Raw genomic sequence first — 18212 nt, forward strand, 5'->3', positions numbered from 1 at the left:
GTTTTTCCCCTTTGTTGACAAAGCAAACGTCGCAAGACATTCGGTCGTTTATCAGTGCATACATTATTAAGTTGAGAAAGAAGATGCATATTTCTATAAACAGCTGGAATTAAGAATTTGGTACAGCTTATGGTACCTTTCGTGTATCTTCGTCGATCTATTTAACATTTAATTGAAAAAACTTACTTTTGGAGGTGAACATCACAAACAAAAGATATGCTGATGATGCAGGTCAAAAATTCGCCTAGAAAACCGTCATCAGACAAACTGCTGCTCAGTTTTCAAATTAAAAAAACAACGCTTGCATTGGTATGAAATTTCCCGACGACCTTTGCGAAAAACATCCCTTGTCGAGCCAAAGCGCGTGCAGATCTTTTCCCAGTTGTTGCATCGGAATGGCAGCAGTGAGCTATAATTACTACAACAAAAGTGCCATAGGCAGGAAAAAAGTGCCATAGGCAGGAAAAAACTTTTCTTCTCTGTGGAAGAGCATAAATAATTGGGGGGGGGGGCGAGGGTGTGATAACAGGAAGGGTCATGGCCACATCCAAAAATCAATAGATAGAGGGCTTTTGATAAACAGAGGGCCAAATGTGTTTGTTTAACCGTTCTTTAACAGCATTAAAGCATCGCAGTCGATGATTAAAGAGGAATAACTTCATATCCCTGGCTTGAACAAGCTATTTCATGGCGATAGCAGCCACATTTTTACTTCGCAAGCGTCTGTCATCGACCATCATTTTTAAAAATTCAATAGCTTCATTCACCGATAAAACGAGTGATTCATGCTGCGTCTCGTTTCCCCATTTTAGCAAGTGTAAGAATCTTCTCTTACCCAGCTTCTGCTGTGTATTTCTTAGCTACGTCATTCGTGTAAAGTTCTTGGGGCTATTTAGGGGGAGAAGAAAGAAAAGAGGGACACGGGGGAGAGAAAGAAGAGGGAAAGGGGAAGAAGGGAGAGTGCACTCGACAACAGTCGATAGGGGCGCTAGGCTAAATTTATGGGCGTTCATTTTACTGAGTTTAGAAATCAACAGCTACATTCATGAAATGAATAAGTTTTGAATTGCCATCTACTATCATTGAAGATATTGAAGGTCGTATGGCCAAGGATGATGAGTTGAGACAAGAAAAAGCCAGGAGTCCTTTTCTATTTCTATTGCTTCTTCTAATCTTAAATAGGAACAATAACATAGTACCATTTTCAGTGCAATGCGCTGCTTCCAAACATAGCTATCTAACAATCATTACTTTTATTTATGTGCTTACAGCAAACTTATAGAATACAACATGCACTACCATTTCAGTTAAATCACTGATTGGTACTGCTTGGGCTGCAGCCGGTGTAAGCAAAAATATCGTCTACGGAAGGTAGAACCACTAAAGTGGTTATGATTGGTGGAAATAACCTGTCAATCAACAAAACAACCAATCAGATAGCGAGACGTGATATTGATATAGAAACCCCCACGATGTTTGCAGTCATAGGCAAGAACAGAGACACAAAATCATCTGATCGCTCGAAGGGTGGTTAGTATAGATTCACCGGCTGTGACCCAAGCTAATACTTATATCTTAAACTGATATCAAATTAAGTTAGAAATGATAAACATGAGCTTTTTAAACGAAACGCATTGCATCCGACAAAAAATCGTTTGCTAATCGCTATAAAACACAACATATCAACTAAAAAGTTACTAAAAATTAAAATCAAATAGAATGGAATGAAAATAAAAATAATCGTCTTTCTTTGCCAGCTTCTCTCGAGATAGAACCGAAATATACTGTAAAATCTCCTTCAAAAGAGTATCCGTGGTGTCTCCAGAACGTTGCGCATGAATCATAAACTCTCCCTAGGGCTATTAAATAAAACTACCACGCTTGGTTATAATCAAACTTCATTCAAGGCTGAGCATCTTGTATATAAAAGCAATTTCCATTGGCAGCAAAAACACTTAGGTCTAAAGCGTCTCGCACACCATTTTTCTACAGCATACATCGAATGCTGCAATGCTTGTACCTCCTAGAAAGGTTAAGTTGACAACGAAGATTTAGTGATTGATTCGAAATCAACAGAGAACTGCTATGGGTGTATCTGAAAGAGGATCTTTAGTTAGTGAAGGCATTTTTGCTTGTTCGTCGACGTAATTGCCTTAAGGTATGTAAACTAGAGAGGGTGTGGTCTTGTTGGTGCCTCCGTCAGTATATATATTTCACTTTGGCTCACGGGGGCTTGTCACTAAAATTTAGTATGTGCAGGTCAATATACTACAAAGTATGTGCCTCCTTTTGGGTGTTTTTTCAATTCCCTAGCTCTGTTCCATGATATTAAATCGTTCAACACAGATATGGTGGTCCATATAAAGTGTATGATTCGGTAGTTTTATGTTTTGAACTTACCCGTCAACAGTTATGACTATTCCTTTGCATGCGATCAATCTGCATTCCATTCATGCTTAAATGGGTGTTCGCAATAACTTCATAAAATTCATAATTTTCATCAGCCTGTTAAAAACTTGCAAAAACCAAGGAAAAACCCAAAAAGGCGTGGATTCTTTAAGCAAATAATCGACGACTTTAAATAATGGTCGCTGCCAGTCTCTCTTGAGTCGACTAAAAATGCAGTGGTGTAGCTAGGGCAATAGCTTTCATAAATGGAGGAGTTGGTTCGCGAAGAGCAGTCAATATTCTTATGATCTTGCTTAGCATCATTTTCTGGCGACAATAGCGTATTAACTTTTACAACAAATGATATATCATGATAAAATAATGAGCTACTGCTTTTTTATTCAAATGCCCTACTACAAACACCACTGCATTCAAAGCTACTTTAGACTTTAGACTTACAGAATACATATCGTTAAATCATAGTAACATAGTCGAACATTCTTGAGTGCTTTTAGTCAGGCGGTCACAGCTTTCAAACCCGCAAACATAACCAAATAAAGTCTCCCAGTACGGGGTTTTCATAAACAGCCATTCATCAAATCAACGATGGTATCCTTTACCTTATTAACGGGTATATAATACGAGCTGCCATGTGATCCGCTAAGTGGATCCTTCGTGCTAATGAGGAAGAAGCACCCAAACTGAGCACATATGAAACCAGGCCTTCCTTTCACCTTCGATCAGCTAAGCAAACCAGACCTCTGTTTATGATTGGCAGGAGTTTTCACTTTCTTTTACAAAGGGGATGGTTTTACATTGGCTTCTCTTTTACACTTGTCGAGGCCCTTCCCTACCAGACTGAAACTTTAGGCTTCTCCCTTAGGATCACTGCAGACCAACACAAGTATTTTTATCGTGCCCGTCAAATAACCATACGACAATCTCGTTAGACTGGGTAAGGCACCAAAACAGATCATTTCTGACGGAAAAGCACAGCAAATGAAGGTATGAGTGAACCAACTATAACACTAAGCAAAGCATATTGGCTAAGCATTTCGGATCAGTTGGTATTCACGGCGGGCTTTCCTATTTGGCCAGGAGGGGTTGGAGAATAAAGGCTGGGTTCCTCGAGCATTGATCACTGTATCTACGTGACCAAAAACACTCAAGATTGCTCCGAGTATTACGTATTTGCATAACATGCAATAACTATAACAAGAGCGAAAATGGCATCAAATGCCAAAGTCACTGCTGATGAGTCCCGTGTTTGTCTTTCTTCTTTGGTGGCTAAAAGAGACATAAAAATATTCCGTTTCATGAAAAAACATTGCTCATGGACAATAATACATATCATACAGTTTTCCAAAGGTTGGTTTGCTTATTTTGAAGTTGATTTCGTTTTTTTTCTATCTGCAAAGAATTTGACAATGAGCTTAGTAAAACGTTCTCAAACAAATCACTTTGCTGCCAATTTTACAAACGCTTGAGAAAGAGGGGGAAAGAGGGAGGAAAGAAGGGAAGTGGAGAGGGATAAATGTATCAGGTATGGTGACCACCATGTTAATCTTTTGTAATAAAATACCTTAAAATTATAAGGATCGTGGATGGGTACAAGCTAATGTATGGAAATGAAGTGGAACAATTTGCGAAGCACGAAAGTGAAGCTGCACTTGACTTCACAAAAGCCAGAAATAGCAGCAGATACAACACAGTGAAAATATTCAATGAGGCTGAAAGGAAAAGAAGTTTAGATTTTGAGAGATTTCAGCTTTAAAGAACAGTAGCTTGTAGAAAAGTGAAAATGGAAAACAAAAACAGGACACGGCTTCTCAGTGACATGGATCTCAACTCAACGGCATATCAGCTGTGACAAAAAGACAGTTATGGCAGATTACGTGGCTTTATTCCGAACGACAATACTACATAATGCCAAACATAAATCAAAACGGAGAAAGATCATTAAAAATTGTTTGAGTAACAAGTCCTATGTCTTAAAAACGATAAAAACAAGAAACTTACGGTTCTGTTTTAATGTGAAAAGCACTGTTTCCTCGCCAGCATCGTTTTTCGTTATGCACATGTATGACCCAAATTTCTCCTTCTTGTCAAGCAGCACAACTAGGTTACGAGAGTCAGAAAGCTTCACTTTTTCCTTCAGCCACGTGTAAGCAACCTTCGGGTGCCCTCTTATTGGACAAACGAGCCTTTTCGTCTCACCAATTTTCCCATCAATTTTTGTTTGAGTTCCAGATGATTTCTCAATGTCTGCAAAAAATTATTGAAAATCAAGAATATTTAAGGAAAAAATAAGTAAAGCAATACAAAACGAAAAAGGCGTTTTTAGTTTAGCAAAATTGATTTCAAAAACTGCGTCATAAATAAATACTTTTACAAATTGAAGCACCGATAGCTTCATAAAAATGCTCAAAAGAGTTGCTCAACCTACATGTTTTTGTTATCGAAAACGCAATTGTTCGCTTTCCAGCAGGATTGACAGCTTCGCAAGAGTACCCTCCAAAATCATCATCTCTTTTCAACTGAACTCTCAGCTTTTGCCCACTTGATGTTACAACCTTCTTTTCTTTGTACCATGTGTAAAGTGGTTTTGGATGACCAGTTACATTGCATGTTAGTAGTACTTCACTATTTATCTTCTCCAAAAGATCTTGCCTACTTGATGCAACCGACTTTATGTCTAAAAAATAAAGGCGTTGGTTAAATACCATTGCAGTATTATTCGTACACCATAAACCAAGTATTTTGTATTCTTATCTTGCAACGACAAAGCAACAATTTAAGGAGCTAAGAAAAGGTGCCTTGAGCAGTCAATGAACGTTAAGCTCTTGTCCAAGTGTTGACAATTCTGAAGCAACATTAAAAATACTTAAGTCATAGAGGAAGGTATTTATCACCAGCATGAGCCGTTGCTCAAGACGATTAACAATACACTTGCATGAGATCCAGACAGGACACTGTTTACTGTTTAGCAAGGATGTAAAAACCAAATGGAATAAAAATGGCCAAATTAGAAGATAGCAAAGAAAAATGGGAAACAAAGAATACAAAATTTTGTTTCGTCTGACATTCCTTAGAGTTTAAAAGTCACATAAACGTATTCAACTAGGTGAGAGGTAAACGGCCCCTGATTCGTCAAAACAAGGAGCCAATAAACACGCTATTCTTCCGCTTACGTTTCTTTGGACTCGTATTAGGATAGAAAATTATGCTTGCCTTTAGTCATCATGTGACGTTTTTATTATGAGCCTGCTCAAATTAAAAGTACCTATAGTCCAGTAGTCTTGGTCTGGCTCTACATTGCGCCCTTATCGACATCAATGAGTATGAAGGATAGAGATAAAAAATAACATGAGGGTAACTCAAGACGTTAAGTAAATTGCTTACATAGAACAGATATCTGTTTCTCTATACTACTAGTGCCAGCAATGTTATTTGCCACACAAGAATATTTCCTTTGCCACACAAGAAGCCTTTAGTCATCATGTGACGTTTTTATTATGAGCCTGCTCAAATTAAAAGTACCTATAGTCCAGTAGTCTTGGTCTGGCTCTACATTGCGCCCTTATCGACATCAATGAGTATGAAGGATAGAGATAAAAAATAACATGAGGGTAACTCAAGACGTTAAGTAAATTGCTTACATAGAACAGATATCTGTTTCTCTATACTACTAGTGCCAGCAATGTTATTTGCCACACAAGAATATTTCCCAGAAGCTTCGGGCTGTATGTTTGAGAGTATGTACGTAATGTTGTCCTTTGACTTATCGATTTCTAGCCAGCCACCACTTGTGAATCTTTGTAAGACCAAAGTTGGTTCAGGATAACCGCTTGCACCGCAAACCATTGTCAAAGTGGTTCCTACTGTTATGTCTTTATCGCTATGACTCACAGTCAGGGTAGCGACGGGCTTGTCTGTAACAAAAAATAATTGAAATTGATAAAAGAAAGAAAACTGGCAGGGGCATCAACTAGGACAGGAGGAAATAAGGACGGTAACACGCCAAAATCCTAGAAAATGGTATGTAGTTTGAGAAAAGGGTCGAACAGTAACCACTGGAATTGGAAATCGATAAACAAACTAAGATCGAAAGAACTAAGAAAAAGAAGGCAAGCAGAAGAAGGACATATAAAAGAGGGGGTGAAGATTTAGGGAGTTGAATAAAGGAAAAAAGACCAAGAAAAGATGAAACGCTGCATTTACAAGGAAGGAAAGGAGAGAAAAGGGGGATTAGAAACAGGAGAGGTAAAGAAAAAGATAATTGATGCAAGTGGGATGGAGAAGGGGTGAAAAAGGGAGGCATAGACTGAATAGGTTGGAAAAATATGAAAAGGAAAAAAGGTGTAAAAGAAACAAGGAGCACGGAATAAGAAAATAGAGATTGCAAAAAGCGACAGTTAAACAATAAGAATATGAAAAACATTTTCCTCTATGATCACGTTTAAAATCCAGGTTGTGAACTTTATGGCTTCCAAAACAGAAAAACAGTTTAGAAATGCCAGAAATTTATTAACGTGAAGATCTATTGAATTTCAATTGTGTCTTATTCCTTAAATAACTGTTAAATTGCTATCCTACACACAAGATGGTGATGTATAGCCGAATGATTAATCAAACAAATAAGTCAATTTTGGATAATATTTGGTCAGGTTGATACTGGGAGTAGCGTAGGAGTTGGGAGACCTACACTTTTCTGCCAAAAGGTTTTCTGGCTAAAAGCTTTTTCGTCTGACACTCATCAGAGTATAAACGTCTGACGATGGAAGATATATACCCAGCTATGAAATAGGCCAATCAGAAAAACGCAAGCACATGACCGGCATAGTTGTCAATCAGTGCCGCGTGCCTATAGAAAAATTAGCACTGGAGTCGAAGAGAGAAAACGAACTTCTTCTGTCTGCACAATAGCGACTTTTTCGTTTTTATGTAGATCGATTTCAAAACTCTTGATGAAAAGACGGCCGGGCTCTGCCAATTATCTGAAACATGTCGTCATTAAAGATTTTTGCACATTTAGGTTGTCCAAAAGGTATTGTCCGTAGGCAGAATCACTAGTTATTCCTGTGTTTTAGACTTACAAGATCGAGGACGCTGTTCTCTTTGAGGGGCAGTTTTGTTTCTTATGTTGGAAGGAACATGTTGTTTTATCTTATCCCCAGGTCATCTAAGGATATTTTTTATAGATTTAATGTACCTAAACCCGGCCAAAAATCAAATAAAAGAAAATAACGTTTCTCATTACTTAGTCCCAGAGAGGACACCAGATCCAAAGAAGAGAAGTCAAAATTCGAATTGTTCCCTAACAGCATGTCCCCAGAGCCCCCTAGGATAGCACGTCTTGTGTACCCTTTCTTATTACCCCTCCTCCCACTTCGGTATACCCCTACCCTCTAGTACACTGGCCGTGTATTTTGGAACTTAATTAACATCGGTTAACCATGTGTAAACTCATGCGGGAAATGGGGCAATGGAAAAAGTTAACCAAGTCTCAGGTGAGATCTTTCTAATTTACACAGTGCAAATCAGGTATCAAACGGGTATAAGAAACTCTCTTTGAAAATATTAGACCCATTAATGTCATATTTCACAAAGATTGATTGTCCCAATATATTTATATATATTTATCAAATATATTCTTCCGTAGAAGAGACTATTTAGCGAAGGCCCCTGGGTCCTTAGCATGAAATTAGTTTGCTGCGAACAACCAGAAAGCAATGGCAATAGATTAACAGTTTCAATCCTAATTACTTTTGCTCATGCCATGCAATGCCCCCCGTAGCCCCCCTTTTTTGCGACACCCCTGATCCTAGTTACTTTTGCTCATGCCAGGAACAAATGGTTGCAAGAGCAAGAATGACACGCCATAAAGATCAAACAACTTACATTTCACTGTCACAACGACTTCTTTTCTCACAACACTGGCAACGTTTTCTGCAATGCATATATACTTGCCACTGTCTGATGCTTTCAGCTGTGCCACAGAGAAAGTGGCGTTTAGCAGTCCACTAGTCAAAGTGATTGGCACAGTACTAGTCTCTTTCTTTATAGTAACACGAGGATCAGGATACCCCCTTGCAGCACATGCCATTTCTAGAGCGCCTCCCGCTGTACTATTTCCATTGCTGTTTCTTACATTAAAATCGATTATCGGAGGACCTGCAGGGCACAAAACAAAATGTAAGCATTTGGGAAAAAACAGAATTATTCATGACCAGGGACACCCTGTTCTAAATTTTATCACCCTTGCTCATAGGCTTATCCTGCTGATTCTATTCTAGCTAAATTTACAATTTATTGGTCAACGGTTAGCTTTTATTAATATGTCTTTGACGTGAAAAGGGACACGTTTATAGAAAAGGGATTCTTTTGTTGGATAAGGATAATAGCTTGGAGGTATGGTCAGTGTGATCCAATGCATCCTTGGTATACCAATACAATACCGTATATTTTGGCCTAGATCGGGGTTCTGTATCATGTATATACGGTATAAAAATCACAAGTCAGGCTTTCACATGCCCCAGTCTTTTTAGGGTTTTAAATCTAACAAGGAAATAGGTAGGCCCTGTAAGTAATAGAAAGTAAATTTGCTGTAAATCTCCCAATGAATAAAAATTTGATCCAACAAACAGATTCTTAGTAAAAGCAAAACAGATTAGTTTAAAAAAAAGGAAGGGTGAAGAAATGTTGATAAACTAAAATTTAGATAAAAAATTATCAAAAAAAAATTTCAAATTACTTGAGAAAAATTTGGGTTGTTTATCAAAAGTCTACAGGACAAAGACAAGGAGAGTGAGAAGGCACAACGTGCATTCATTCAGCCTCTCTTCTTGAGGTGTTATTTGATTAAAATCGAAAGGATGGCTTTAAATGTAAGCTTGGGTTACATCGATGTTAATGTAAGAAACATCGCGTGACCAGCTTTGTGTTTACAATTAAAGAGACAAAGTACATCCAACAGAATTGAACGGATCACTGCTGGCGAAGTTTCGTTAGCCTATTTAATCTACTAGCCTGCGTGCAGACTCTTATCTACCAAATCTTTTACATTTACAAGCTTTTATAGCAGTATAAAAGTTTGGTTAGATGGCATGGGAGGTTATGAAATTTAGTTTGAAATTTCTATTGCAAACGAGAACTGGTTATTAAATACTGTCTCGTGGAAATTATATTGATTTTTATAGCAATTTACTAGAGACGTTACGTTGTTTGAAAATTGACGTTATCAAGGCTTGCTTCTATCACGCATAGACTAATGGCAATCACACTTTTCTCCTTTAATAAGGAAAGTAAACTATAACAAAAAGTATTCAACCAAGAGTACAATACTAACAAACAATAAAACGCAAATCAGAGTAGCTTTGAAAATAAAAACATTTAGCGAAAAAGATTTATAATAAATATACTTTTTGCCTATATTAGTGGTTAAATTACATTTTAGTGAAAAACCATAATATGGGTATGTCAGAATTTAATATTTTGTGTTTGGATAAATATTTTTATGGAAATTTGTTGCTGCCAAGCAAACGATGGTTAAATATTTATGTGAACACGTGCTAGACAACAAATTTTAGACGCTCTCTATTTAACTACAGTATTTATTCAAAGGCTAGAATATCAGTTTGAAAAAAGAAGTGGATCGTCAGTAGGGTTTTAAGGTTGATGTAAGAATCTATGTAAAACAGCACTGTCAAAACATGATACTGTTTTAGTCTAACTTAACATTTCAATGGCACAGTAGAGAGGATGAAATAAAGAAGAATCAGGTCAAAGAAAGAGCCTTGTGAACCATCACTTTTTGAAAAGTCACATTTCAATATGTCCTTGTAAGAATAGAGGTCCTGTTTTAGTCTAACTTAACATTTCAATGGCACAGTAGAGAGGATGAAATAAAGAAGAATCAGGTCAAAGAAAGAGCCTTGTGAACCATCACTTTTTGAAAAGTCACATTTCAATATGTCCTTGTAAGAATAGAGGTCCTGTTTTAGTCTAACTTAACATTTCAATGGCACAGTAGAGAGGATGAAATAAAGAAGAATCAGGTCAAAGAAAGAGCCTTGTGAACCATCACTTTTTGAAAAGTCACATTTCAATATGTCCTTGTAAGAATAGAGGTCCTGTTTTAGTCTAACTTAACATTTCAATGGCACAGTAGAGAGGATGAAATAAAGAAGAATCAGGTCAAAGAAAGAGCCTTGTGAACCATCACTTTTTGAAAAGTCACATTTCAATATGTCCTTGTAAGAATAGAGGTCCTGTTTTAGTCTAACTTAACATTTCAATGGCACAGTAGAGAGGATGAAATAAAGAAGAATCAGGTCAAAGAAAGAGCCTTGTGAACCATCACTTTTTGAAAAGTCACATTTCAATATGTCCTTGTAAGAATAGAGGTCCTGTTTTAGTCTAACTTAACATTTCAATGGCACAGTAGAGAGGATGAAATAAAGAAGAATCAGGTCAAAGAAAGAGCCTTGTGAACCATCACTTTTTGAAAAGTCACATTTCAATATGTCCTTGTAAGAATAGAGGTCCTGTTTTAGTCTAACTTAACATTTCAATGGCACAGTAGAGAGGATAAAATAAAGAAGAATCAGGTCAAAGAAAGAGCCTTGTGAACCATCACTTTTTGAAAAGTCACATTTCAATATGTCCTTGTAAGAATAGAGGTCCTTGCATTTTCTCTGTATTGAGTAAGTGTTTCTGTTCGCTTCATATCCAAACACTATGAAAATAAATTTAATTTTTGCCGGTATGTTATGATTGCCTGCAGGAGCATACAAAACGTCGCCAACCAGCAGTTTGCTACGTCATTCATTACGATCCAATCTTCTATAGGGTTTCGTCTTCTACTTCACGGGGTCTCAACTCAAATGTTTTCAAAGGAAACGTATTGTCTGATGGAAATGAATGGATTGCATATGGATGAATTATCTTAAAGAAACTAAAGACCAGTTATAAGATGCGTTTTCTATTTTGCATTGATCTATGATGATATTACGTCATTTCAATGTAGGTACTAAATGATACTGTAAAGTAATGCATTACCCATTAAAAATGGCCCTTTCTAAAACAAACGCTTTTTCCAAAATTCGTACTCCCTAACCTGCAATTATCACCAAATCATATAAAATTCCATAATGCTGTATTCCTTATTCTTTAAAAGATGTTTCAGAAATGATTTATGTCAACTTCTGGCAAAATGGAAGTCTGTAATATTAGGACGTCTTAATACGTCAACCTCAGTTACAATAACAGTAGAACACAAATACAAAGCAAGTATGGTGCAGGGTTATGTAAAGAGAAGAATAAAGTAAAACAAATTGAAGATTCTGTTTATAACAGCATATCAACATGGCTGAGACGGAACCGCCTTTTCATTGATGTACATGCGCTCTGCAGAATAATCTTTTAGCAATCTTAAGTCTAAAAACGAGCATGGTTCCTTGACCCAAATCCAAGCCACCTGCCAGACAAAACTCGAAAACAAAAGAATCAGACATGAGGTCTGCTGATGCAATGGATTTCAGATAAACTTTTCATAATCGTCAGAAGCTATATTGAATTGATACGTAAAAAATTCAATAATAAAACATTTGCATAGCGTTTTTGAGTTTCCAAGACGAAAATAAGCAGTTTAAAACAATCAGGAAGATAGAAAAAGCTGTGATCGGCCGATAGCGGGTAACAGTTACAGTAGAATTTTTATTGAAGCCGGCCTCAGCTTCCGCAATCTCTTAACAAACACGAAAACCTGCCAATAACAATGCCTAGGATATGTCACCAGGAAACAAGTAATCATCATTAAACTCCAGGAAATTTGATTGACACTTCCTGCCTTCAAGGAAATTCGAAACTTCTTAGTAGCAGCTATAATGTTGAATTTCAAAGCAAGCATTAATGAGAATATATAATGGGTTAACCAGAAAAGCTTCAAGAAATGTTTTTTTAATACTTCATTTTAGTTTTATTTATATTTTGAAAACTTGTCAGATTCCAAAGAGGCAGAGCCCATTCCTTAGATGCACAGTCCTCAGACAGACAAAATCAAATCAAGGGTATTCTTTAGATTGGCATAGACACTTGTAGTGATAAATTATTTACTCAATTTGTAGCGCTGTCAATTTCCATAATATCCCTTAGCTTTATATTGCTACATTACATCATGCTTACTCAGCCACTCTCGTTTCTCAGGCTAGATCTTTCCATCTCCATTAAATCACATCCCATCAACCTCACATATCCTTTGTAAGCAAATTTATCTTTAGAGTAAATAGGTTAGTAAGATTAAATTTGGAGTCGAAGCAGACAGAACTCGATATTTCTCGACGTGTGTTCTCGAGCAACAATAACAGGTGAGATCCTTCTCTTTTATTTATTTTGTTACAAGTTTTTGACTGAGCATAGATCTGCAAAATTGGAAAACACGAGGTTATTAATGATTTTCAAACACTGGTATTTACACCTTGTGGATACCTGGTTCTACGAGGTAAACATCTGAGTCTTCAACAAGAGCTGACTGGCTCTTTCAATAATTAAAACTGCCATCTTAGATGCCATCTAAACTTATCATCTAAAAGCCATCTTAGAATCTATTCAACTAGATCTATTTCCATTCATTCAGACTTCATAAATTTAAACCAAAAACTTTATAGCATAGGTAGCAAGATATCTTGACAAGAGAGTCCGATGTTACTTATTGAATAACATCCGTTTCATGTATAACATTGAATCTTGAAATTAAAGCCTAATTATTCCTTGCCTGATTTTTATGCCTGGCTTTTATAAAGTTTTAAAGCTTTTCAATTAACATAAAAGAAAAGTTTACATAATTTTTCAGCAAAAAAACAAACTGCAAAAGTACAAAGATTACATATAAAAATATTAATATTCGGAAAAGATAAGCAAATAAAGTAATTTAGCTTAAATATCAATTAAATGATAACACTTTTTTTATTTCAAGGAACATTTTTCCAAAGTTAGTTCAATTTATCTTGTTTATTGTAATACTTCTAAGAATATGAAATATTGGGTTTCCAGTACCATTACATTGAAAATTGATTAGATTTGTTTAGATTTGCTGCATGCATATAAAAAGGGTAACAAAAACGTACCATAACACTGAACACAAAATTTTACAATGATGGCCAAATATCAAACAAGAAATTGGAAACATAAAAATCAACTTACTGGCAATTTTGACATTGACTTCCTTTTCTAATGCCGTGCTCCACATGCCCCTGTTTACTCTGCAAGTAAAGGCAAATGACTCTATATCCTTTGGCACAGATAATATCGATAGCTGGAAAGCCTTGCTTCCCTCGTTTGTTAATTCAGTGTTGTTTTGAAAAAGACCTGCATCAATTTTGTTCTTTGTAGCAGTGCCGCTTTCATATTTAATGCTCCAAATCTTTTTCAGTTCTATTACAGGCCCAATTTCTCTTACATATATTGAAACTTCAAGCGGTGTCTTTTCAGATTCATAAGTCCATCTGATAGTTAAACTTTTCAACACTACAGCAATAACAGGACTGTTTGCTGCAGAGAGCGTGTCACTCTTTGTTGACTGTATTTGAAAGGCCAACATTGCCATGAATACTAGAAAAGGATATGAATAATGATAAATTCAAAAATTAAATTAACTTCTAAATGATATTGTAGGTTGAGTTTGTCATAGTGAAATAAAAAAGACCTACAGGACCAATTGCAATTCTATTTAAATATTTTGTGATTTGGGATCCTTATAAAACTTGTTTAGCTTTCAAAAAGATATATACCATACTAGGAAACAACATGCCATAACTAGAATGTAAATATGAGACTATATTCTTATTATGTTTTTGGCAAAATGTGTCATATCATGTTTGGCATTCTCAATATCATGTCTTACTTATAGGTGATATCATATGGATCTTGCTTTCCATAGAATATTAAATTTGATGTAATAAAATGGTTGTTCAAAGTCTTTTAGAGCAATATATAATAGAAAGCTAAACATATTAACTAAATTGCTAGATGAAAGATCAAGGTAGATTTTATTGCTAGATGAAGATTAGCAGCAATAAGGCAAATTAACCTATTTGTCAGGTTCAGCTCTAAGCCAAGCCTGTTGTTTAAAGGGGCTGTGTCATGGTTTTGTAAACAAACCAGATACACGGGACACTATGCGTTTTTAGCCTGACTTGCACATCAAGATAATTGCAGATGGTGCTCCAGTGCATCGATAAGCTCGATAAATTGTATTTTCTGAATGTATTTACCGAACATGGAATGGACAATTGCTATATTTCAGGATATGTACTGACTATCAAAACTTAAAGTGTATGTTAATTTGGTCTAGGCTAACGAAATGAAGCTTCATTCAATCGTGGCAAAGATATTCCTTTTGTCTTGGTTAATTTAGATGGAATTAGACATTCTACAACAAAATGATTACTAAAAATTTGTCCAGCAAACTTAAATAATATTTTTCACTCATAATATTCATCGACAAGGTGGATTTTTTGGTGTCATTCTGGCCAATTTCTATAAACAGCTCCCAGGGAGTTGCGGTATTTTAGCCGTAAAAGTGGCCTTTGTTTTTTTGTATCACCATCCTTTATCCAAAGAAATATGGTGATAAGACTGAAGAAAGAACCATTATTATTTGTTTCCTTTCATAAAACACCCAAAAATGCAAAAGGTTTGCACAATGAGCACGGATACAAAAAACTGTTTTATTCCTTACTGGTTTTCCTATTGAATGCAGGTTGTTTCACCCAAACAACTTTCACAAACTAGCCTGTTGCCACGTGGGATGTCCCTTGTGACACAGCCCCTTTAAGGTGGGCAATCGTGGAGGCCCACCCTGCAAGATTATTGGCAAGGGCTTTCCACTGCCCATGCAAAAACTTGTGTCTGCCACAAGAGACAGGAAGAGCATTCCTGAGTCAAATCTGTAAATCCTGACTCTGTAAATCCTGACATTCCTGAGTCAAAAGTCAAGTTGATAGTGATAACAAAGCATTATTGCTTGCTTATTCATGTTATGTCAAATAGTTGAAAATTGGTCATAAACATACATTTAGAAATCAAAGGGTGAGGGGTAATCATGCATTTATAAATCAAAGGCTAGGCAATTTTGGGCAGTTAATACCATAATGGTCCCCTCAGACCCAGGGGGGACTTCTCCATAGCAAATATTGTTGAACGGGAGATACAAAGTACAAATTGAATTGTAAATCTTCTGTCTCTGATTCAAGAGACTCCAATTATAGTCACGTTAAATTTTTACAGAAAAATGTGACTATAAGCAGAATGTGACATTAAGCAGAGTTACCTTATAATACTTTAAGTGGCAGGAATCAGTTGTTGGTTAAGGAACTGTTTTCAAGCATTTCAACACAATAATATTCAATGTTGCCTGACCTCCAAAAACGATAATATATAGCCCTGATAATATAAAGGTTGCATTCTCTATGAAAGGTAACTTTGTATAATATTGGTAGGAAGTACAATATTGTATGTGATAGCATTGAATATTAAAGTTTTAATAATTCTTATGGTCTACAGTGGGGAAATGATAAAAAAATAGAGGAAAATGTGAACAGGAAAATGCAAAGACAGAAAAACTAAATTTTGTTGGTAAGAATGCTGAATATAAGAATTTATTGAATATGTGAATGTTCAGGAAGGAAAAAATTGTAACTATAAAAGAGTGAGATTAAAAGGGGAGTGGCTGTAACAGGAGTTTGCTGATAAGGGTTTGACCGGAGCTAAATTTGGGAATCAGCAATATTGTGACAATAACCAGAGAATGACTGTAAGTGGAGTGCCAATAAGCAGAGTCAACTGTAGCTTCTTAACTGCATACTTTTGTAAGTTACTGATCAAATATAAATAATTATCTTATAGTTCCTGAGAATAGTTGATTTGGAATTGTTGAAATGTTGATTATTGTCACAACATTAATAATAGCTAGAGCTTATTATATGGGGCCATTAAAAATGATATCATGCTAAATTTTATCAACTTTGACCCCTTCTTGTCATGCCCTCACAAAATTTTCCTTCTGGCACCCTTTCCCTTTTCAGGACATCATAAAAAACAGAAAGACGATAGAAAAAAGACAATTTGACGAAACTTGACAAAAAATCAAGTTATTCATAACTGGACACAGTTTATTTTGGTTTTCGTTGTATATTGAACAGAGTTGTCTTCCATTTTAAGAATTTTCTAATTTGAAGATCATCTTCTTAATCTTTATGTTTGGGATTGGTTGCCTTAAAGTTTTTTCCAAACCTTACTAACCTTGTAATTAAGTACTTCTCTATTTTTCTTTGGGAAAGACTATGTTGATGTTATTATCCTATTTTTAATGAAATCATTAGAAGACGGCAAGAGAAAACAATTCTTTTAAATGATTACATAAGAGGAAACTGCGCGAAAAATGTGGAGAAACTGCGACATGTTACTCTTTGTTGTGAAGGGCGGCGACGCCTCTAATGGGAATGCTAAACTTTCTTCCTATTGAAAGTTGCAATATTGACGCATTTTCAAAAGAAACCTTCACACAATGAAGAACGTTCTCAAGTAGGCATATTTGTGTTGGTGACGGGATGGCCTTAAGCCCTCTTTAGCACATCAAGTACATCAAATAATAGGCAATGTTTTAAGTTCTACGATTATGAAGGAGTCTTAATATATCTTTATTTTAAATCTATATTGCTCAAAGAATAATAATGAAAAACAGTTTCAAAACAGTTCGAAGATTATTAGGCCGGGAATTCCCAATAATGGCGTTAAAATGGAAACATCCATGTTATTGCCGAAGTTTATTGATTGCATCTTAGAATTAGACAAAACGGGAATTTCCCGAAGCATAATATGACCAAAACACGGCAAACAGGCTGTCCTTGAGGGGCAGGATGATTAAGGACAGCCTGAAACCAGTAGAACAAAGAAAGCTACATAAAGGTCTATCGAAGTCGGTTTGTAAGACCATATTGGTAACGTACGCAACCATATTGGTAACGTTTGAGTAACGTGCTGTACTATGAGTAACGTGCTGTACGTAACTTACATACATTAACAAAATCAAGAAATGTGAATACTTACAAAACATTTGTAAACTTTCAACGAATCCGGCCATTTTTCATCAGTGAATAACTCCACCTAGAATAACAAAGTTTCCAATACTGCAATATACTTCTCACATTCCACAAAAACAGACGGTCGTTCGATATTTAGTCGTTATCGATATTTCATGAGAAAACGAAACAGGTAATTGTAGTCTCAATATAGCTGCTTCTAATCGTCATTTCTAGGAACTTTCGTAACAGACTTGCTTAAATTGAAAACAACAGTTGTAAGCGGAGCGCGGTCGGGTACACATAAATATTGAATTGCATTGTTCGTAGCCAATATAAACATTGGACTGGACAAAGTTATTGTCCAGATGGAATTTTGCAAATCCTTTTATAGCTCTTCTCTAGTTAGTTTAAATTCAGTCATAAACATTAATGTTTCGTGAATTTTTAACTATGGGAAAACCAAGATACTTTTTCATAACCTTGATTGCGTACTTAAATTCAAAATATTAAGAGTTTGCGTTTAGGAACCTAATATTTTAAATTTAGCTTTCACCTTTGTAATTAAGCTACATACAATAACAAAATACAATGAAAATGACAATATCTGGAAGATGAATTTTTTCTATAATTTATTCTTTGCTTTATATCGCGTAATTTTAGAGCAAATGAATAAATCGTACGTTTTTTTCTTCCATATTTCAACATAAGATATCAAACACACCCATCATTAAATATTAATGA

At 35.8% G+C, this 18212-nt stretch overlaps 1 protein-coding gene across 1 annotated transcript; it reads right to left on the reverse strand.

The window, feature by feature from the left end:
* Positions 1-1143: 1143 nt before the first annotated feature.
* On the reverse strand, positions 1144-17784 carry LOC135694391 (peroxidasin homolog). The gene is made up of 7 exons (XM_065213104.2): positions 17497-17784; positions 13591-13998; positions 8290-8562; positions 6048-6320; positions 4835-5083; positions 4408-4653; positions 1144-3675 (listed from the first exon to the last, which is right to left on the reverse strand). Exons 1-7 carry the CDS (start codon positions 17528-17530, stop codon positions 3572-3574), a joined length of 1587 nt encoding a protein of 528 aa, XP_065069176.2. The 5' UTR covers positions 17531-17784; the 3' UTR covers positions 1144-3571.
* Between the last annotated feature and the right edge of the window lie 428 nt (positions 17785-18212).

This window comes from Rhopilema esculentum, chromosome 8 (genome assembly GCF_057945365.1).
Source record: "Rhopilema esculentum isolate cy_ngs chromosome 8, ASM5794536v1, whole genome shotgun sequence".
Taxonomy (NCBI): Eukaryota; Metazoa; Cnidaria; class Scyphozoa; order Rhizostomeae; family Rhizostomatidae; genus Rhopilema; species Rhopilema esculentum.

What these genes read in the sequence shown, in the direction of transcription:
- LOC135694391 (XM_065213104.2), bottom strand. Translation starts at nt 17,530, where the DNA reads ATGGCCGGATTCGTTGAAAGTTTACAAATGTTTT. An exon ending in AGTCAATGTCAAAATTGCCA is followed by an intron (nt 8,563 to 13,590) that starts GTAAGTTGATTT and finishes TGTGCCCTGCAG; the next exon opens with GTCCTCCGATAATCGATTTT. An exon ending in GTTTTCGATAACAAAAACAT is followed by an intron (nt 4,654 to 4,834) that starts GTAGGTTGAGCA and finishes AATTTTTTGCAG; the next exon opens with ACATTGAGAAATCATCTGGA.